Source organism: Oryza sativa, chromosome 8, assembly GCF_034140825.1.
Source record: "Oryza sativa Japonica Group chromosome 8, ASM3414082v1".
NCBI lineage: Eukaryota > Viridiplantae > Streptophyta > Magnoliopsida > Poales > Poaceae > Oryza > Oryza sativa.
The window spans coordinates 25,812,711-25,833,759 of NC_089042.1; the positions used below are offsets into that span (position 1 = coordinate 25,812,711).

Here is a 21,049-nt window from a genome sequence, read left to right on the forward strand (position 1 = left end):
GCCCAACTTCATCCCACTTGTTTTTTGCACGCACGCTTTCTAAGCTGTTAAACTTATTTTTTAAAAAAAATTATATAAAAAAGTTACTTTAAAAATCACATTAAACCATTTTTTTCAAAAAAAAAGTTAATATTTAATTAGTTATGTGCTAATTTTATGTACGTGGGAGATGAGTTCCCAACTCATTGAGGAGAACACGGCCATATCTTTAGGAGCATCAAGATCTTGATATAGCTGCAAGCAAGGTTAATTTACACCTAGGGACAATAAAGGGTCTAATTTTTAGCCTAGAAAATATGAAGGCGGTGTCTAAAATAGTGTGCTGAATTTTTATACATTTTTTATCTAAAGATATACAAAAACTAGGTAGGGTTGTGAAAAAACCCGTGGATCTTAGCCCATTACCACCCCAGTCACCTCTAGCAATTCGCCTCAGTGACTAGGGCTAGCATGAGGAAATCACAGAGGAATTGAGGAATTTGAGAGAGAAGAGAGTACTGTTTCTATCTATATTTTCAAAAAGATTTATCTTACAAGTCTCCTGCAAAGCTCACCTACACCTAAAGGATAATTCCACCTTCCACACTCTGAATACCTGACGAATCCGCTTCCTCCATTTCCAGGACATATTCAGAATCCCCATCTCCTGTACGCACGTCCCCTGTCATACCATCGGGTGTGACACTCACACATGAAAATGTGTACCAAAAGCAAGCAAATAAACAGCAATGATATTCAGAATTTCAGATATGAAGCGCCACTGATAACATTATATACAAAATTGGTACACGGTAATATAACGTCCAGTGTTTGGTTAGAAACATAAATTTTGCACAGCCAAGTACCTAACATGCAGTAGGAACAATAATAATATAAAATTAACAGTAAAAAAATATATATCTATGATCAATGTAATGCATATATCACAACTACTCTAGCAGACACAAATCCATAAGGGAAACACAAGATTGGCATCATAATCAGAAATTTCTAACCAAGCAAGACTCCACAAACTGTACCAAGAGCATGCCTTTACCATGCTCAAACTTCAGACAGCATGTAAGTTAGTGTAACCCTTTGTAACCTTGGTCATATTTGTTCAAGGTGTATGAAACCCAAATTGATCAAATAAATAAACAAATTCCACTTCTAAACAGCTCGAATCAGCTAATAAGCACCTAAATCTTATACTGAGCCTGAGATATTTGAGGAAATCCAACAGAAATAGTCAGCGTTCATTCTTCTTCACTGTCAGCATACTTATTTTGTTGGCCATGAGGATAGATTAGGGAACACTAGTGCAAGGAGATAAAAATGTAAGTACTAACCTTCGTATCTTGCGTGGTTCTGGACGACCGAAATTCGGCTCAAAAGGTGATGGCCTGCCCTGATCCCTCAACATACGGATAGCAACTTCAGGCGCAGAAACAAATAGTCCTAGTTTTTGCCTGTGTGACAATAAATCAACGGTCAGTACATCATTGTGCAAACTAAGGCTGTGTTTAGTTCACACCAAAATTGAAAGTTTAGTTGAAATTTGAACGATGTGATGAAAAAGTTGGAAGTTTGTGTATGTAGAAAAGTTTTGATGTGATGGAAAAATTGAAAGTTTGAAAAAAAACTTTGGAACTAAACACGGCGTAAGCAGAAGTTTCAGACTCACCCAGCACAAGGCTCAAGCATCAGCGCTGGAACAGAAACATCTGGAGGAAAGGCACCATGTGTAACTGGATAACCAAAAGAACAAAAGAGTGGATCATCAGGGTTGTCACTGGATCCATCACAGGTTGGTGAATAAATTCTGTCAAACCTTTAATTTCAAAGTATTTCTATTGCCTAAATAATTAATTAGTTTCTAACATACCGATTAATTATTTGGTACCCTATCTGTGTTAGAATTTCAATGGTTACTCTCATTGAGAAGAGGATGGCACTCGAGATGGGGCAATTTTCTGGTTTTCTTCATTCACAAAACACAAAAGCCATACCTTCCCGAGGGAGGTTGGATACATATATATAGCCATAGCTGGCTGGATGGCTGCTAGCTAATTGCTGCCCACACTAGTCTAAAATTTGAACGCAATGCTGTCCTAGAGAGCATCCAAACTGAATAAAGCATAAAGGAGATGCTAGATGCTGTCCTAGGGATGCTAAAAACAAAACCGAAAGATGCTAAAAGCAAAACTGAAAGGATGCTGTCCTAAAAGGGGGAAAAACAACCTAAAAGCAAGAGAAGGACCACAAGGACCAAAGACCACAAGGCTTATTCCATCATTCTCCCCCTAAGTCTTGTGCGTCGTCTTGTGGGAAAGTTGGGCCATCCCGATCCTGGAGCAGAGCTCGAGGAACTTGATCCTCCCAAGAGGCTTGGTGAGCAAGTCCGCAAGCTGGTCCTTGGTGTTGATGTAGCTCGCCTTGATGCTCCCTTCCTCCAAGTAGCTTTGAATGAAGTGGTACCTCACCCAGATGTGCTTGCTCCGTTCGTGAAAAACGGGGTTCTTTGCCAGGGCCAGAGCGGACTTGCTGTCCACCCTGAGCTCTACTGCTCCAGTGTCTCTGCCGAGGAGATCACCAAGCAGTCGAGCAAGCCAGAGCGCCTGGGTCGAAGCGGCGGATGCCGCCATGTACTCGGCCTCGCAGCTGGACAGGGCCACCACCTGCTGCTTGACCGACTGCCAGCTAACGAGGCACTCGCCGAGGAAGAAGAGAATCCCGCTCGTGCTCTTGCTGGTGTCGATGTCGCCGGCGTGGTCGCTGTCGCTGTACCCGACGAAGTGTGCCTTGCCAGGACACCTCGGGTAGTAGAGACCGTGGTCGAGAGTCCCCGCAACGTAGCGGATGATCCTCTTCACAGCCTGCTGGTGCTCCGTCGTCGGTCGCTGCATGAACCGACTGACGTAGCCGACGGAGAAGGCCAAGTCCGGCCGTGTGTGGGTGAGGTAGCGAAGGCTCCCCACAAGACGTCGGTACTGTGTAGCATCCACCTCCTCCGTCGTGCTGTCGCGGCTCAGCTTCAGTCTCTCCTCCATCGGAGTGAGCTGGGTTGCAATCGGTGAGCCCAGCCAGCTCAACGACGCGCTTGGCGTAGGCGGTCTGTCGAAGCGTGATCCCGGAGTTGTCCTGGTGCACTTCGATCCCCAGGTAGAAGGAGAGAGGCCCCAGATCACTCATCTGGAAGGTGGCCTTCATCTCCTCCTTGAACGCCGCGACCTCCGCATCCTTGGTGCCGGTGATCACCAAGTCGTCGACGTAGACACCCACCAGCAAGGCATTTCCTCCATTGCCCCGCCGGTAGATGGCCGCCTCGTGCGGGCTTTGCTCGAAGCCCATCCCCTTGAGCGTGGAATCCAACTTGGCATTCCACGCCCTCGGTGCCTGCCGCAAGCCGTAGAGGGCCTTGTGCAGGCGTAGCACCTTGCCCTCCTTGCCGGGGATCACAAATCCCGGCGGCTGGTGCACGTAGACCTCCTCCTTCAAGTCGCCGTTTAGAAACGCCGACTTGACGTCCATGTGATGGACGCCCCAGCCTTCCTGAGCAGCCAGCGCAAGAAGGAGTCGCACGGACTCCATCCGTGCCACGGGAGCGAAGGCATCGTCGTAGTCGATCCCCTCCTGCTGCACGAAACCGCGTGCCACCAAGCGAGTCTTGTGCTTGACGATGGCTCCGGCTTCATCCCTCTTCAGCTTGAACACCCACTTAAGGGTGATTGCGCGGTGACCACGAGGGAGGTCAGCAAGCTCCCAGGTGCGGTTCTCCTGAACCGCGTCCATCTCCGACTGCATCGCAGCACGCCATGCCGCGTGTTTCTCGGCCTCTGCAAAAAACCGAGGCTCACCGTCGTCGCACGCAAGGTGCAACTGCGCCTCTAGGTCGCGAGGCACCAGTCCCGGCACCGGCTGGTCGCCGAGAAGATCCTCCATCGTACGGTACCGTAGCTGCTCGCCGTCGTGATACGCGTCGATGCGCTCCCCGTCGTGGGAGAGCGGAGTAGCGAACTCCACCGGGCTGCGCTCAACACGAGCTGGCGTCGGAGTAGACGTGCCCGGAGGAGTGGCTATTGGTGCTGGAGCGCGTGGGGACACCGGCTGGGGTGGTGTCGACGAAGAGCTCGTCGTAGTCGAAGTCGTGGCCCGAGGGTGTGTTGGTGTTGGAGTCGGTGGAGGCTCGGGGATTGGGGTAGACACGCTTGGTGAAGAAGAGCTGCCTACTCCCCCAGCTCCCTCGAAGTGGACGTACTCGATGGTGAAGTCGTCGTACGTCGGAGTCGAACCATCATCCACCGCCTTGTCCCATACCCACCCTCGCCCTTCGTCGAACACTACGTCGCGCACTGTGCGCACACGCTGTGTCTCCGGGTCGAGGATGCGGTAGGCCTTCGAGCCCTCCGCGTAGCCGATGAACACCCCTGGGGTGCTCCTGTCGTCGAGCTTACCGATGTGGCCAAGCTCCTTGGCGAACGCGAGGCAGCCGAAGACCCGTAGGTGGGAGACCGCCGGCTTGTGCCCATGCCAAGCCTCGTACGGTGTCCTGCCATCGAGGGCCTTGGTAGGCGAGCGATTGAGGATGTAGACGGCTGTCACCACCGCCTCCCCCCAGAAGATGGCCGGCATCCCCCTTTGCTTGAGAAGAGCCCGAGCCATCCCCACAACCGTCTGGTTGCGCCGCTCGACGACGCCGTTCTGCTGTGGGCTATACGGCGCGGTGTAGTGGCGCTGAATGCCCTCATCAGCGCAGTACGACGCGAATTCAGCCGCCGTGAATTCGCCGCCGTTGTCAGTGCGCAGCACGCGCAGCTTGCGGCCGCACTCCGCCTCTGCAGCAGCCTGCGCATGCCTGATGGCGTCCGCAGCCTCCCTTGCTGCCGAGGACCATCACCCACATGTAGCGGGAGAGGTCGTCGACGAGCAGCAGGAAGTAACGTCGTCCTCCTGGTGTGGCCGGTGTCACTGGGCCACACAAGTCCCCGTGCACGAGCTCGAGCCGCTCCTTGGCTCGGAAGCTCGTCTGCTGGGGAAAGGGGAGCCGCCGCTGCTTCGTCACCACGCAGACGTCGCAGAGCTGCTCCACGTGGTCAAGGCACGGCATGCCTCGCACCATCTCCTTGGCACTGAGCTGCTTCAGGGCCTCGAAGTGGAGGTGCCCGAAGCGCTCGTGCCACTGCCACGCCTCGTCGTCCCGACGAGCGGCGAGGCAAACTGGTTGTGCGACCTGCGCGCTGAGGATGTAGAGTCGATTAGTGCCTCTGGTTATCTTGGCAAGAAGGCGACGACGGCGATCCCAAATCCTCATGAGTCCGTCCTCGACCAACACGCGTGAGCCGTTCTCATCCAGCTGTCCCACGCTGATGATAGAATTCCTCAACGCGGGGATGTAGTAGACTCCGGTGAGCAGCCTGTGCTCACCGGACTTGGCGGTGAAGGTGACGGAGCCAACACCCTTGATCTCCACGCCGGAGGCGTCCCCGAACTTGACGGAGCCTCGGACGCTGGAGTCGAACTCGGTGAAGAACTCCCGTCGGCCGGTCATGTGATGGGTGGCGCCGGTGTCAAGGTACCACCCATCAGCCTTGTCGTTGCTGGAGCCGTTGCAGAGGGAGACGAGTACCTTCGGCTCATCAAGGTGGAGGAAAGCCGCTGCGGCCGGTGCCGCTTGAGGTAGCTCGATGCTTGCGTGAGCCAGGAGCAGAGCCGGCTCTTTCTCCTCCACCCGTGCGACGTGGGCCTGGCCGCGTCGTGGCTGTCGATAGTCTTTGGCCCAATGGCCAAGCTTGCCACAGTTGTGGCAGGCGTCGTCTCGTGCCGGCTTGTGGTTGCCGGTGGCAACGCCCTGGGCGCCTCTGCGGGCGCCACCCTCGGCACGTCTTCGCGCCCACCGTAGCTGGACACCTCCCCGCGCCTTGCGCGGCTTACGGCCGCCTGTCGGGGAAGATGACTCCCCCTTCCTCCCGTCACCCTGAGAGGCCTCCCACTGCTCCCTAGTGAGATGGAGCTTCCCGCCGATGGTGATGGGCCCCGAGAGAGGCTGTGGCTCATCACCATCGACGACCTTGAGGCGACCTAACGCCTCCTCGATCGACATCGTGGAGAGGTCCAGCAGAGATTCGATCGAGCGAGCGATCTGTCTGTACTTCTCAGGGACGCAGCGGAAGAGCTTCTCGACAGCTCTCTCCTCGTCGTAGGTGTCGTCGCCGTACTGCACCATTTTCTGCAAGAGAGTGTTGAGACGGAGAGCAAAGTCATCAACATTCTCACCTGGCTTGAAGGCCAGGTTCTCCCACTCCTTGCGGAGTGCCTGCAGTGTGGACTTGCGGGCGCGGTCGCTGCCGATGCGTGCCGCAGCGATGGCGTCCCAGGCCTCCTTGGCAGTCCGCTTCTGGGAAAGCGAGAACTGCATCTCGGGCGGGACTGCAGCGATGAGGGCATCCAGTGCCCGCCGATCCTCGTCGTAGTCGACGTCACCGTACCGGACTGCCTCCCACATGTGCCGCACCTGGAGCCTCACCCTCATCACCGCGGCCCACTCGATGTAGTTGGTTTTGGTGAGGGTAGGCCACCCACCGCCGGGACCAAAGTCCCTAACCACCGTCTGGACACCGTGGTGACCATGGCGCCGGTCAGGGGAGAGAGAGCCGTGCTGCCTGCGAGGGCCGCGTGAGAGCTCCGGGCTGCCGCCGGCACGCCTGCGCCCGTCTGGGTTCCCGTCGGCGGGCGCGCGGTCCCTTGGGCCGCCGCCGCCGCCGTGGAGGTGGGCTGCTGCCCACCGCTCTGCTCGCTCCCGTGCCCTTTCTCTTGCCAGCTCCTCAAGCTCCCTGTCGGCGGTGATGTCACCGGCAATGGAGCCGTTGATGCTGCTGCGCAAGGTCTCAACCTCTACCTCCGCCGCACGTGCCGCATCTTCCGCCGCCTCCGCCTCCGCCTCCGCCCTGGCTGCTGCCAACTCCGCTGCCGCCAGTCTGGCCACCCTCGCTGCTGCTGCAGCGGTCTGAGCCGTTGCTTGCCTGCGCTCTTCTGCTGCGGCGAGCTCGGCGTCCTGCTGACGCCGAGTGCTCGAGGCGACCAAACGCCGAGACCGAGCGTCGGACATGGCTCACCTCCGGGGGGCTGCTGCGTGGAGAAGGGGAAGGGAAAGGGGAAGGAGGAGCAACCGGTGCTGCTGCTGCTGCTGGCTGAGAGCTCAACCGAGCTTGGGAAGGGGTGGAACAAGAGATGTTTAGCCTACAGGAAAGTGTGGCTCTGATACCATTTTGTAACGTCCCGCCTCCCCCAGGCCGGGCCCACTAGAGTCGGCTCTGATACCAGATGTTAGAATTTCAATGGTTACTCTCATTGAGAAGAGGATGGCACTCGAGATGGGGCAATTTTCTGGTTTTCTTCATTCACAAAACACAAAAGCCATACCTTCCCGAGGGAGGTTGGATACATATATATAGCCATAGCTGGCTGGATGGCTGCTAGCTAATTGCTGCCCACACTAGTCTAAAATTTGAACGCAATGCTGTCCTAGAGAGCATCCAAACTGAATAAAGCATAAAGGAGATGCTAGATGCTGTCCTAGGGATGCTAAAAGCAAAACCGAAAGATGCTAAAAGCAAAACTGAAAGGATGTTGTCCTAAAAGGGGGAAAAACAACTTAAAAGCAAGAGAAGGACCACAAGGACCAAAGACCACAAGGCTTATTCCATCAATCTGGAGTAGTTAGGAAGAAACAGTATAGTTAGGAAAATAGAGGATATATATGGTTTGCTAGGAAGTTACTGATTCAATTCTCGAGAATCAAGCCACTATTCACATGAACACTGGTATTGTAGAATCCCAAGTAATCCCAATAAAATGGACTAATGTACCTCCATTACGACTCAAGCAATGAATAGACAAGAAAATGGCTTTGTCCGAACCCTAGCAGGTCAGAACATCTAGCTGCACGTGCGTGAAACAGAGGTTATGATATGCGATTGTACCTCTGAGATCTTTTCACTCAACTTGTTTGATACGAAATGCTGCCTGGAGAACCCAAATTTAGAATACAACCAAACCAACAGATAGGATATATCAGCTGAAATGATGACAAATTACCCGTATCACTGCCTGAAATGATGACAAATTACCCGTATCACTTGTGGATGCTCTTCGGCAAATCTCGCGCATTTTCTCCTCCTCCTTTTTAAGGTCAAGATTACATATAACATGACGTGAAGTATTGAGCATGAGAGCAGCTTGCTGAAATTGAGAGAGATTGTATTTGTTAGAACTCAAGAACATAATAGGCGAACGGATTTCTCCTCTGTCCATTGTAAACTCCCCTACCCCAAACTCCCAAAGCCTTCTTCACCCAAGAAGTTTTCATGGCCCCAAAATACAAACTAAGAACTATAGTGGGAATCCACTAGCGGAAGTATCATTATTAATGCTCGCTTTGTTTGTATCTTTTTTTCCCCTAGACATGAACTGCTGCAAAATTGGAGCTACGAAGCCACCATTATTTCATCAATGGTTCCATGGGTGCACAATAAACCTCTATTTGCTTGACGATTGTGCATTTCACCACATTATAGTGTCGTGTGGTAATTTCCCTGCAAGATCGAGCCGGCACGTGTATAAATTCCCCACTCTCCATATAGACACCAATTCATGGTGATCCAGACCAATAACAAAGCATATTTCGAGCAACATAAACACACGGGTTTATGTTGCTGACGTCATCATGACCAATACATGTAGGTATCGTGTACCCTCACGCTGAGGTCATAATGGTACCATGTTAACTTCAGCACATAAGTAAAATACTCCACCTGTTTCGTAGTATAAGTCATTTAATTTTTTTTTCTAATCAAATTTTTTAAGTTCGACCAAGTTTATAGAAAAATATAGTACTTCCTCCGTTTTATATTATAAGACTTTCTAACATTGCACATATTTATATATATATATGTTAATTAATCTAGATATATATGAGTGCCTAGATTCATTAACATCTATATGAATGTGGACAATGTTAGAAAGTCTTATAACCTGACACGGAGGTAGAATTATTTTTAACACAAAACAAATATATTATGAAATTATATTCAATGTTAAACTTAATCAAACTAGTTTGGTATTTTAGATGTTGTTAATCTTTTTTTTTATAAATTTGATCAAACTTAACAAATTTTGATTAGAAAAAGGTCACACGACTTATAATATGAACCAAGAGAGTTATACACTCTTCGAGGGAGCATTAGCAAAATCGCAATTCCGCAAGCCGTCATGGAAATCATCATAGGAGAAGAGAAGAGAGAGGGAGGAGAGGGCAATTAGCAAAAGAGGATCCCGTACCCTCCACCGCCGCAAGCGATCGACAGACGAAGCCTCCTTCTTCTTCTTCTGGGGTACTACATCGAACGGATCGTCGAGCATCCCCTCCACATCCGACTCCTCCGAGCGATCCCGTCCAGTGGAGCGGCTCTCCGGCGGCGGCGGCGGAAGCAGCGTCAACAACCTCCCTTGCGCCATGCCCGATCAAATCCTCCCCCAGTGTGGGTGGGTGAGTGTCACCTTCGCCGGCTGCCCCTGCACACGCAGCAGCGCTGCCAGCGCATGAGAACGCGTGCATCCTGCGGCGGGGCCCAGGTTTTTTTTTTTTTTGGGGGGGGGAGGGGGGGGATCATCGATCAGTCTCCTCACCTCGCCTCGCCGCCGCGCGTAAAGCTTCTTCTCCAAGTTTCCACCGGCGGCTGCGCCTCGCGTCGGCGTCGGCGTCGGTTTCGTGTTTGCGGCGTCTCGACGTGGGCTCGCGAGCGGTGGGGAACTTGTAGCCTGTCGCTGACACGTGGGCCCAACTCGGCCCGTCGGGGGGAGATAGGCCAGTGCCGCGAACGTGAGTGGGCCGTTGCCTACCGGACCAGGCTGGAACAAAACCTTCAGCACGCAAAACAAAACGATTCATTTGAGAATGATTAATTAAGTACTAGTTTATTTTTTAAAAAATAAATTAATATTATTTTTAAAGCTAGATTTTTTTAAAAAAAATATACCATTTAACAATTAAAAAAACGTGCATACGAAAAACTAAGGTCTAAGTTGGGACAAACGAACTTAGCCTCCGCCGAAAGGTTTCGTCCCTAGCCGTTGGATAGATGGGATGGACGGTTAGATGTGAACCACGTAAGCACGATGAGATTAGACCGTATCAGGGAGAGCATGTGTAACTAAGGTTAGCTGCGACATCAACAAACGAACAGTGATTTTTTAAAAAACAATCTTCCTGGCCAATAGTTTTTTCTTTTATTCTGCTAATATATGCAGGTGACTTTAGTCATTCTTCAGTCATCCGAGGTGTATATATTCCCATTTTGACAGAAGCTTCATCAATGGTAAGGAATGGGACAACACTAAGCTTGATCAAATGGCAAGAACTGATACAATACTGACTGGTGAACTGGGACACTCTTCAAGCTGACAAGGTTGAACTCAAACTTAGCAGATGGGGAACAAATGTTCTTCATAACGGGCTTCATAGAAAGTCTGTGCATACGCCGATGTATCAGGTTCCAATCTACTCACACCCAGTAGCTGAATATACAAATACGGTACGAATACCTGATGATATGGCAGGCTTGTAGACATTTGGTTGGAATGGACAGTGCTAGGAACTTTTTTGCAAAGAACAAACTTCACAATGTTTTCTTTTCAGGTGAGTGGTGATTGGTGAATGAGAATATGCTCCTTGTCCCAGGTTTTCCTGTGATCCATTTTACAGACAGTAACAGAGCTCCGAACCTCAAAGTCCTACCTGTTTGCGTTCACAAAAAAATCTAGAAATGAATGCCGTCTTGTTGCGGTCTGTAATATTACCTACAGTTTCCCAGATACAAAAAAGGATCGTGTCTCCAATTCCTCTACAAGCTTCGGTAGTCCATAACAGTCACTTCATCTTCAGGAGCATCAAGGTCTTGATAGCTGGAAGCAAGGTTAACACATGTGAAAAATTGTAGCAAAAAATAAGTATCTAAAATAAACAGCAAATGAGTATTCTGAAGTTCAGATATGATGTGCCAGTGCTAACTTCAAATACAACTTGGTAGACATGTATAGGGGACAAATTTTGGTTAGAACATAAAGTTCGCAAACCTACATGCAGCAGGGAACAGCAATACCTTAAATCTGACAAACAATCTCCATGATAACGTATTGTACATCTTGCAAATGCTTTAGCAAGCACAAATCAGACTATATTGGAAACACCAACTTGACATCCTATCCTAATAAGTTTTTTAAAAATTTCCTAGCCAAGAGACTCTACAAACAATACCAGGAGCATGTTTTACCATGCTTCAAACTGTATGTAAGGTCCTTTGTGAATTGTGACATGGCCATGTTTGTTCCAGGTATATGAAATCCAAATCAATCGCGTGTTCTGCTAATGAGCTCAAATTTGCAAGCGGATCATCCAAATTTCGTAGTGAACTTGAGATATTTGCATATCATGGTCAAATGCCGTGCCAGCTTCGCTACAGTAGTCTGGGATTCTGTTTTTGGGAGTTGTTATATCCCTAGTACTGTAGTCTGGTTGTTTAAGACCTCAGTTTTTGCTTGGCTCTGGGCGATACCTACTTGATCAGGGTGTAATCAGTTTAGGTTTCCTGTGATACACATGTAAAGCTGGAATCCCCAGCAGACAACCTTTTGGCTTTCAATACAAGCCAGGTCATTGCAGCCTTTTCTCTAAAGAAATATTTGCATATCACGGTAAATTACGACAAAGGATGTCCAGCAGAACTCCAGAGAAATAATCAGTGTTCAGTTTTTTCACTATCAGCATACTTATTTTGTTAACGATGTTTCAGGATATTGAAATAAATTGCTTATGTCGCATGGTGAGGACAGAATAGGGAACACAAGGGAAAGGAGACAAACATGTAAGTACTAACCTTCGTATTTTGCGTGGATCATGCATATGAGGGGGTGGTAAAGGAGCAGCAAGAATTGGTGATGGGCCACCCATTGGAAGACCACCCCTCCCTGGTCTCCTAGGACGTGGACCACCAGTTGGCTCAAAAGGTGGTGGTCCACCCTGATCTCTCATCATACGCATAGCAACTTCAGGTGGTGCAGGAATAAATGGTCCTAGTGGGCTGAGATGAAAATGACAACGAATCAACAATAAGTGTATTATTGTGAAAACTAAGCACAAGTTGCAGACTTACCCAGCACCAGGCACAGGCATCAACACTGGAGGAGCAGGAATATCCGGAGGAAAGGCGCCATGCATAACCGGATCACCATAAGAATCATATGCATCATCAGGGTTGTCACTGGATCCATCATGGGTTGGTGAATCATTTCTATCAAACCTACGATTGCCACGCTCATCTCTCAGCCGACTCTCTATTGGTGGCCGCTGTCTGACTTTCTCCCTCTGAAAAATTGGCCAATACAAACAAGACAGTAAGGAACTTAAACAGTCACCAATTTGCAACTGACTAAAAACTAGGTAGTGAGGCTTACTGGAGCAGGTTGCTGCATGATAGGCATCCCACCAGGTGCCTTGGGATCACTGCATGCAATATGTACAGCATAATCTTCTTTGGAATGTTAAAAATTAGTTCAGCCAAAAGAATGACAATGAAGAAAACATACCTCATATAGTTATCAAAATAAATATTTTCTCTCACTTTCGAAGTCAGTTCCCTAACCAAATCCGCATGTTTGAGTTTGAGATGCTTCTGGACAAACTCAGGGGCATGGAAAAGTTTTGTGCAGCCCTTAGCTCCACAGCCATATTTCCATCCATACTTTTCATCCCTTATTTTTCTCACATGTGGATCCAGCACTTCACTAGCAGCTGCATCAATCTTATCCTTTGCTTTCAATATTTCCATTGGATCCTGGCCTTGAATCCTATCTTGCCAGAAGGAATCAAGTTTCTTCTCCCATTCAGCTGCATTTGAGCTAGCCCCATTAAACGTCCTTGAATCTGCTTTCACATGCCTTAGACCTTTGGGCTCATTTGTCTCAGACATCCCATAGTAATCCACACCATGGATACGCCACAAATAGGTAACAAGAGTGTCCAGCAACTCAGCACCCTCAAGACCCTTTACAGCAGATGAACCCCGTATTATTACGATTGGTCCCATTGAACCATGTGACTTATCTTTCTCTGCTCTGTCATGATCACTACCTGACAGAACATTATTCTCAATACCCTTCTCTGAATCAAGTTTACAAATGAGAGCTTGAGCTAGCTCAACGTCAATTCTAATTCGACGGGGCTCAGAGCTAACTGGATGAGCCTTAGGAGCAGCATAATATAAATCATCTTGGCTCTTTCCAAGTTTCCCCTTTTTTCCATTAGCATCCGTATCATCTACGCTATTCCCAGATTTGTTTGTTGCAGAACTTGTTAATCCTGGACCACTGCACAGAGTGGCCAATAAAATTAAGTAAAATAGAGAGGGAGATAGAGAGAGAGAAGGAGAGGGGGGGGAGGAGCATCTCACATGTCTAAACTCCCATTCTGCAAATCTTGGAGGAATTGATTTGCAGCAGTTCGTGCAAGTTCATTCCTTCTGCTTCAAACAAAAGATAATGTAGTTATCATATAAACGTACAAGAAAGTGGAGATGATATGGACATTGGAGACACAATGAATATGAGAAGATAGTCCACCATAATCTTGAAAATTCACTAAATACTAAATAAACAGCTAACCTTTCCATGACAATTTCAAGGTTAGTCGGATGGTACTTGTTTTTCAGCCTGCAACAAAAGCAAGAAGTGCAAAGAGTAAAACTTGGTGAAAAAAAAATCAGTCATTAGATTATTCATGGAAAGGATGTAAAAGAAAAAGGTATTACCAGTCGTCGTTCTTATGAAGGTCAAAGTACGCTTTCTTCTGAGTTGTTATGTACTCTGACTTGTACTCCTCATATCTAATGATTAGCACAAACAGCAGCAATGGCAATTACATATTGTGTGAGCCACCATATTTGAAGGTACACTGTAGGACGGAATAAAATTCATCATCTCAAACATAGCATACCTGTGTTGAGCTTCATCAGGCGAAACATCATCTTCAAGCTCCTGCATGAACTGCTTGTAAGACATGAGGCCTTCCCTGTAGAGTACCAGTAGTCATTTTGCTTGCTTTCCACATGCAAAAATTTTGCATTGTGATGCTTACACAAGAATCCAATGTATGCGTATACTCAAAGAACACCACTTGAATGTATGACTAGTTCAGTTACTCATAAATTTGACAGTGCACCAACTAGAAGTTTTGTAATTTTTATAGTATAGGCATCGCAGCATGTGCCAGTCTCATAAATGTCTCATCTCAGTAGGTACAATTCGTGATTGAAAAAATTAGAAAAAAAATCAAAATACAGGATTAAGGCAATCCAGAATTGCATACATACCTACGAGAGTTAGCCGGGCCATCATTCCATCCACCACGTCCAGAATCAGTCCAATCTACACAAAATATATGTCATTGACAGACACTTCAATCTACAAGTAACTCAAGTAGACATGAAATATTTTTTGTACACAGTATGTTATGATTTTATCTACATATTTCAAGTGGACAGGACATAATTTATACTCCGAATAAAGACAGGAACGATAGTATTATATAAGCAAGGAAAATGAACTAAATCTAAAATATTCCAACTCATGTAGGACTTAAACCAGACAACTAGTGGATACAAGACATCTTGCATAAACTAATGTGTACCTGGTGCACGATTGAAGTTTCTACCCTGACCTCTCTCATCCCCATATCCACCTCTTCCTCCTGCACCACCATGATCATTTCCATACCTAGGAGATAACCAAACAAATTAAAAGCTGCAGTGATGCTCAAAATAGTGTATAATCACAGAAAGAAATATCACAAGGAACCAGAACCATTAATTTCCTTAATTCCTGCTAAATGTTATAACACATAGAGCAGCTCCCAACTCAAAATAGCACATAAATACCATACGAAAAGGCGAAGAGGTACCATAAATCCACAAGAAAATGAGATGTAGCACTTCACCATATATGTTTACTTCATATATAAGAGTCAAATTCAGGATCCTTTTTGGTATCCTACCCAAATTACTAACACTTTCAGTTGACTAATAAGCACAGCCAGTGCCTTCAATAGCTCAGGCTCTTATGGTCTTACTGGGATTCAACCAGGAGCTAAACATCGAGCTACTACAAGACATTCACAGACTACCCATGTGGCAGATGAAAAACGTCTTCTGGCCAAAATCCTAAATTGTGGAAAACTGCAACAAACATAAATCTCTTCAGTCATTAATTTCCTAGTCCAAAACCTACTGTTTCCGAATGAAAAAAATGGGACGCATTCGAACTGCTCATTGCGCACTCAACATTTTTTTTCATGGCTAAACCAATCTAACGACCACGGTTTTCGCACATCAATCGACCATATAAACTAACAGTCCAAACAAAAAAAAAATGAGTCGGAAGCTTCTATTTCTCTCCAGCTATCAAACTCAACTCAAACCCTCCCAACTCCACACCACCAAAGCATCACAAACCCTCTCACCTCCTATCGTCCGGGTTGTCGTACCCTACTCCCGGCCCGAGGCGGCGCCGATCGAACCCGCCCCCGCCCCCCTCGTCCCTGCGGTGCCTCTTGCTCCCATGCGGGACCTGCGGAGGGGGCCCGGGCGGCGGCGGCGGGAGCGACGGGGAGGAGCGGCCACGCTTGCGGTCGCCGCCGGTGGAGGCGGAGGCGGGAGGTGGGGAAGCCGAGGCGCGGGCGACCTCGGCCATGGCGGGGTGGAAACCCTAGGTAGGGTGGGTGCTTGATCTGGAAGAGGAGGATCTCGCGGTGTGGTGTCGGGGAGCGGGGGATTCGGGGAAGGCGGAGGAAGACGATGCGAAGAGGAGAGACGGCGAGAAGGGGAAGGGCCCTGTGTTTTTGACTCGTCGTGTGGCTCCTCGGAGGCTGGTCGGTGGGACCCACATGCCGGTGTTCGACCTTTTTAAGATTTTGATTTAAAAATAACTTCAAACCGAATAGAAGTGATATATTCTTTTTCTTTTGTTTTCGCTGTGAATTTAAATGCAAGATAGTGGTAACTATTTCTGATTAGGGCTGGAGGGAAAAAAAAAAGGTCATGACTCGCTAACTCGCTCAGCTCGACTCACAAGCCAAAGGCAAGCAACGGGTAAGCGAAAAGGACATCCCTAGCCTAAAACACCAGCCATAGTTCATGTATCATCCTACCAGTGGCGTGCAGGCAGCTGTCTCGACACTCCAGTGGTATTTTTACATTTTATTTAGTTATATGTAAGTATGAAAATGATTTCCTTATTGATTTGCCTATATGTTTGATACTTAGACTGTATACACCATTCATAAACTTAAACTAATGTTGGTTTCTCTCACGAGTTTAATGAGACAACTCGAGTCGGCAAGCGAGCTGAACCGAGCTAGCTGTTATCCTAACAAACCGAGCTGAGCTTGACATTCAGCCCTACTTCTGATTATAAATCTAACTATACAATTTTGATGCTAAAATAATTAGAAATATTTCTTTAAAGGGCTGAGAATGTGGGATTGTTTGGTGACTTGCCATATTTTTTGTGGCCAACAAATTGTAGTATTTTCTCAAGTATTCAAGTTGAGAAACCGATTAACTCTGCGACATATAGACAAGGTGTTAAGAAAGTGCGACAAGCAGTACCAAACACATGACCAAAAGAGATGTACGATGCCTACTGTGTGGCATGTTAAGTTGGGTGCATAGCTGAATGATAGGGTTGTATTGTACTATCACACAGCATGTGGCTACTTCATTCGTGTGGTTTGATTCACACACAAGTAATGGATTCTTCTCATCTCAATCATGCCCCCCTGGGATGAGACTCTTAACTTTGTGCTGTTTACAGTTGTCCAACTGACTTATGAGCCATATTAAAAGTGGGCCCACATGTCAATGAATCAACACTGTTATGTAACAGCATGGATACAGAAAAATGAGCCATGTTGATGCTTAACGGTCAAAATTGCATCCCAATATGAGGGCATCAACCATTAGGTCCACCGATACAAAGCATCTAGCTTCCACAAAAAAGCCTCAAGGCCATTGCTGCTCTAGCAGCATGAGAGCATACACATTCTTGCAAACACCTAGAATTCTAACCACAGGATGTTAATTCTCAAGTAAGTCATTATTAAACTGATAAACATCACTTATTGCTACATTACATGATGCTTAAAATACTTTTTATCGGGTCACAAAACAGTTGCAGGAGAGTGGAAATTGCCAGCATTTGCAATCTCACTTTTCTTTTGAAGACTTTATTTGCTGGTTGTCTTGATTATCTTGTGGAGTGCTCTCTTGGCTTCCTCTAGTGTCTCCACCTTGTGAGGTACATCAAATGCCAGCCTCTGAATGTTGAACTGCAGAGAAAAAAAAATTGTAAATGGAGGATCTAGAAAAAGAAATTTCCTGCCTCAAAGAAAATAGCCTTGATAGTGACTGTAGACTTTTTGTATTTTACCTGTGCACCCTGGCGAACCCTTATATCTATCCCTTTGCTGTCTACTGATATAAGTGCAGCATCATCAACCTCCCCTTCTGATGACAAGAACTCTCTAAGTGGCTTCGAGAAAATTGCATTCAGCTCCTATATGTAGAGCATTAATCACAATCAGAAGCAGCTAGATTTTAAGGCATTACTGAATCACGCATCTGTACGCATTTGCACATAACCTAACGACCTTGTTGATCTGCTGATAATATCATACATAAACAGGATATTTATAATGCATATGGTTGCCAGATTGAATATCTAAACCTTTAAGCTTTGTTCACCACCATCAACTGCTATCTTGTCGGGTTGAATAGCTTCATACTCCTTGACATCTACCCATGCAACAGTGCCAAAGCCTCCAATGAAGTATATGTCGCTGTACTTATTGAAGATAGATTGTCACAAATCATAATTTCACAGGCATCTATGTCAAGCAATAATGCTTTCCAGCAAAAAAATTGTAGATGTTCAAGGGTAAAATTTCAAATCGTAAATAGATTAGGCAAAATGAAATACAAGATTAATAAGTCCAGACCTTATGTTCTGCATCCTGTAATAGTAAAAATTTCCCCACTGTTGAGATGCCCATTGTTGATGTTTTGCAACATACTGCTTATGTGCCCACTCCTGAGGAATGCATGTAATTCAGGTCAGTTTATGAAATATTTAAAATCACTAAAAAAAGAATAAGTTTTTTTTCTCTGAATTCACTATTAAAGACAGGCCATACATTCCAATTTTTTTTTCTGTAACAGCAATGAGAAAGAAACTATTTTATTTAAGCCCATGCCATGACAGTAGTGCAGGCTAACTTCAGAAAAGTTGTTAGCTTGGAAAATTTTATCGTGATATCTCAGTACACATATGGCTTTCACACAATAGTAGCATCACCGTACGACCTAGCGCTTTAATTCTAATTGGGCAGTGACAAACAGAAAAGTAATTTCCTAGCTGACTGTAATATAAACAACAAAGGGCAGCTCTATATAAACCTGTTGATCTTCTGGCAAAGGATATACATCACCAAATATTGTGACACGTGCATTTGACAGTCCACTCCATCCAGGTACCTGTGGAGAAGGATCACATGCTATTATAACAATAAGGAACCTCTATGCTGCCCCAGTAAAACATATCAGGTAGCTCCATACCTGGACAACAAGTGTGCATCTTGGGTCAGAGAGCAAGTTCCTTGTGTGTATTGCTAACGGTGATAGTGAAAATATTGGATCTGTACAATGCATCAACCAAATAATTACTTATGGGGACCTAATGGACTGCATTGCTTTTGTCCAAAAAATAATCAATTAGCTAACTTACGGCCCATCGAGTCATTAGAAAAATCAACAAGCGAACCAAATGGGTATCCAGTACGCCGATGATGCATGCCAGACATGACAGTGCACAGATGAGCAAACCGCGCCTGCCAAGTACAGTCATACAAATGAGGCGAGAATTGGAGACCACATTCAGTAGACTCAAAAGAATCTCAAGGGGCTAACTAACAGGAGCTACCTGTTCCATCAAGTTGCGAACAGCCAATGCCGGCGGAGGTAGACCATGGGCAAAAGTCGCACTCTGCACACCACCAGATATAGGTGTTCTAAACAAGCCAGCTCTGGATCCACTCGAGTCAGTGGTAGTATGCGTTGATAAGGTCGTGTGTGGCTTGTCAGTTTTGGTTGATCCAAGAACTCCATTCTGACTCGAAAGAGCCGAGTCACTCTTCGGCTGTTGCGTAGTAGGAATCAGTCATGTAAATATCAGATCACAATGCAGATTTGTGTAACTAAAATGAGTTAACTCCATCAGTTTTGTTCTCTTAACAACATGACGATAAATACTATCAACACTAACCCAGACACACGATTCCTAACTAACTTTATCATTTGGTAGCTTCCAAAATGCTTGCTACAAAAGAATCATCTTTTCACACCATCTGGTAAACCAGCTCAGCCTATTTCAAACGCATCAAGCACCGAAATTTACACCTCGGTAAGGACAACATAGAACTATCCAAGCACGCCCACACACACACCTCGCATCCAATCCAGCATCGAACTGAACTCCCTACACACAATTAATACAGCCAACCTCTTTCCGGATTCAACCAATCCGTATTACCACCCCCATCAACTCACAGTCTCACACAGCACACTAATACCCAACCATAAAACCCTTCGCCTTTATCTCTCCTCGCTCCACCGCACGCGAGGCGGCCGGCGTTACCTTGATAACGGGAGACCCGTTGGGCGTGACGCCAGCCTGCGCGTCGTCCTTGGCGCCGCCTCCGCCACCGGCTGCGGCGGCGCGGAGGGGCCCGCAGCACGAGCGGCCGCCGGGAAGGGCGAGTGACCGCGGGGCCAGGCGGGACCGCGGCTGGTGGGAAGGCAAGGCCGGCAGGGAGGCGGCGGCGGTGCCGGCGAGAGCCTCCATTGGACGGGAGGGGCGGAGAGGAGAGGCGGCGCCGCCGGACGACGGTGAGGAGGAGGAGAGAGAAAGTCGCGGCGGAAGGCGGCTACGGAGGGTGGAGGAGAAAGGGGCTTTGGTCTAGGATTTTTGTGCGAGGGTGTGTGCGGGGGGTGGGCCCGGGGGTGACGTGGCGTATCCTGGGCCGTCGGATTTGATCTGGATGGGTATCATGCTTTCTTCTTGTTACTATTACTTGGGGGTGGAAAAGGTGGCTGTTTAGGTCATTTGTTCGTTTCTTTTTTTCTCTTCTTCTTGCTATTAACATGATAAAATTTGAGAAGTAATTAAGGTTGTCGTTTACGGGTGATTTGAGCCATGTTTGGAGATCTCACCCAGCTACCGTTTCTGCTAAAATCTTGAGAACCTGAGAAGTTTTACCACAGAATTTGAGAATGTGAGAATTTTTACCGCAGAATCCAGTAGCTAGAAGTTGATTCTCCCCAAACGGCCACTAGGCCCCGTTCGAATCTTTTGAAGATGAATATTAAAAGCGGGGCACACAAAACGAGAAAGCCAATTAATTAAGTTTTAATTATTGTACAAACTAGAAAATTGAATATATTTGATATTTTAAAACAACTTTCATATAGAAAGGTTTTACACAAAACACGTCATTTTGTACTTTGAAAAGCGTGCTAATGGAAACCAAGATAAAATCTTTATCTTCGTGAGAAAAGAACGGGGCCTAGCTACCTAGCTTATTCTCAGAATATGAAGCTTCCATAGACTAAAATTCGACACTATGTTTTCCCAACTTCTACTACCTTATTTTTCGTGCGCTCACCCCTGAAATACTCGACGATGTATATTTTGCAAAAAAAAAAAACTATACAAAAATTGCTTTAAAAAAATCATATTTGTCCATTTTTAAGTTTTTAAGCTATCACTCCCTTCATCTCAAAATATAAGCGATTATAGATAGATAGGATACATCCTAGTACTAAGAAACTAGGTAGACTTTTGTGTACATTCTTAGAACTATAATGTATATCATTCATCCAAAATCTCTTATATTTTAGAACGGAGGTAATTA

The 21,049-nt window shown here is 46.8% G+C and overlaps 3 protein-coding genes across 8 annotated transcripts; all 3 read right to left on the bottom strand.

Moving 5' to 3' along the window:
- Positions 1-267: 267 nt before the first annotated feature.
- LOC136351633 (uncharacterized) lies at positions 268-9,761 on the bottom strand. 5 transcript variants are annotated; one of them, XR_010734784.1, is made up of 7 exons: positions 9,664-9,761; positions 9,316-9,543; positions 8,106-8,217; positions 7,959-8,001; positions 1,664-1,727; positions 1,329-1,448; positions 268-661 (listed from the first exon to the last, which is right to left on the bottom strand). XR_010734784.1 is itself a non-coding variant. In XM_066303852.1 (6 exons), exons 2-6 carry the CDS (start codon positions 9,490-9,492, stop codon positions 631-633), a joined length of 504 nt encoding a protein of 167 aa, XP_066159949.1. In that variant the 5' UTR covers positions 9,493-9,543; positions 9,664-9,761; the 3' UTR covers positions 268-630. The 5 variants fall into 5 exon arrangements, 3 of the variants coding, with proteins under 3 accessions (XP_066159949.1, XP_066159948.1, XP_066159947.1); XR_010734783.1 differs by lacking the exon at positions 9,664-9,761 and having other exon boundaries at positions 8,074-8,217; positions 9,316-9,549; XM_066303852.1 differs by lacking the exon at positions 7,959-8,001.
- A 589-nt stretch (positions 9,762-10,350) lies between these two features.
- Positions 10,351-15,895, bottom strand: LOC4346039 (serrate RNA effector molecule). Of its 2 annotated transcripts, XR_003243778.2 has the most exons (13): positions 15,545-15,895; positions 14,717-14,802; positions 14,400-14,454; positions 14,024-14,098; positions 13,839-13,913; positions 13,693-13,740; positions 13,482-13,550; positions 12,619-13,398; positions 12,487-12,535; positions 12,186-12,397; positions 11,910-12,113; positions 10,579-10,938; positions 10,351-10,503 (listed from the first exon to the last, which is right to left on the bottom strand). XR_003243778.2 is itself a non-coding variant. In XM_015794314.3 (12 exons), the coding sequence occupies exons 1-12, from the start codon at positions 15,772-15,774 to the stop codon at positions 10,878-10,880; spliced, it is 1,944 nt and encodes a 647-aa protein (XP_015649800.1). In that variant the 5' UTR covers positions 15,775-15,895; the 3' UTR covers positions 10,351-10,877. The 2 variants fall into 2 exon arrangements, 1 of the variants encoding a protein (XP_015649800.1); XM_015794314.3 differs by having other exon boundaries at positions 10,351-10,938.
- A 1,098-nt stretch (positions 15,896-16,993) lies between these two features.
- LOC4346040 (uncharacterized) lies at positions 16,994-20,073 on the bottom strand. Its single transcript, XM_015795152.2, has 9 exons — positions 19,774-20,073; positions 19,060-19,275; positions 18,865-18,967; positions 18,696-18,775; positions 18,537-18,614; positions 18,080-18,171; positions 17,809-17,920; positions 17,512-17,637; positions 16,994-17,410 (listed from the first exon to the last, which is right to left on the bottom strand). The coding sequence occupies exons 1-9, from the start codon at positions 19,978-19,980 to the stop codon at positions 17,309-17,311; spliced, it is 1,116 nt and encodes a 371-aa protein (XP_015650638.1). The 5' UTR covers positions 19,981-20,073; the 3' UTR covers positions 16,994-17,308.
- Positions 20,074-21,049: the final 976 nt, after the last annotated feature.

Excerpts from the sequence above, each read along its gene's own strand:
- LOC136351633 (XM_066303852.1), bottom strand. The coding sequence starts at position 9,492 with ATGGCGCAAGGGAGGTTGTTGACGCTGCTTCCGCCGCCGCCGCCGGAG. Across the intron at positions 8,218-9,315 it reads ATCGCTTGCGGCGGTGGAGG|CAAGCTGCTCTCATGCTCAA; the intron begins GTACGGGATCCT and ends TCTCAATTTCAG. Across the intron at positions 662-1,328 it reads GAACCACGCAAGATACGAAG|GGGACGTGCGTACAGGAGAT; the intron begins GTTAGTACTTAC and ends ATGGTATGACAG.
- LOC4346039 (XM_015794314.3), bottom strand. The coding sequence starts at position 15,774 with ATGGCCGAGGTCGCCCGCGCCTCGGCTTCCCCACCTCCCGCCTCCGCC. Across the intron at positions 14,803-15,544 it reads GACAACCCGGACGATAGGAG|GTATGGAAATGATCATGGTG; the intron begins GTGAGAGGGTTT and ends GTTATCTCCTAG. Across the intron at positions 13,741-13,838 it reads CTTCATAAGAACGACGACTG|GCTGAAAAACAAGTACCATC; the intron begins GTAATACCTTTT and ends CTTTTGTTGCAG.
- LOC4346040 (XM_015795152.2), bottom strand. The coding sequence starts at position 19,980 with ATGGAGGCTCTCGCCGGCACCGCCGCCGCCTCCCTGCCGGCCTTGCCT. Across the intron at positions 18,172-18,536 it reads CTTTGCCAGAAGATCAACAG|GAGTGGGCACATAAGCAGTA; the intron begins GTTTATATAGAG and ends TGCATTCCTCAG. Across the intron at positions 17,921-18,079 it reads TACAGGATGCAGAACATAAG|CGACATATACTTCATTGGAG; the intron begins GTCTGGACTTAT and ends CAATAAGTACAG.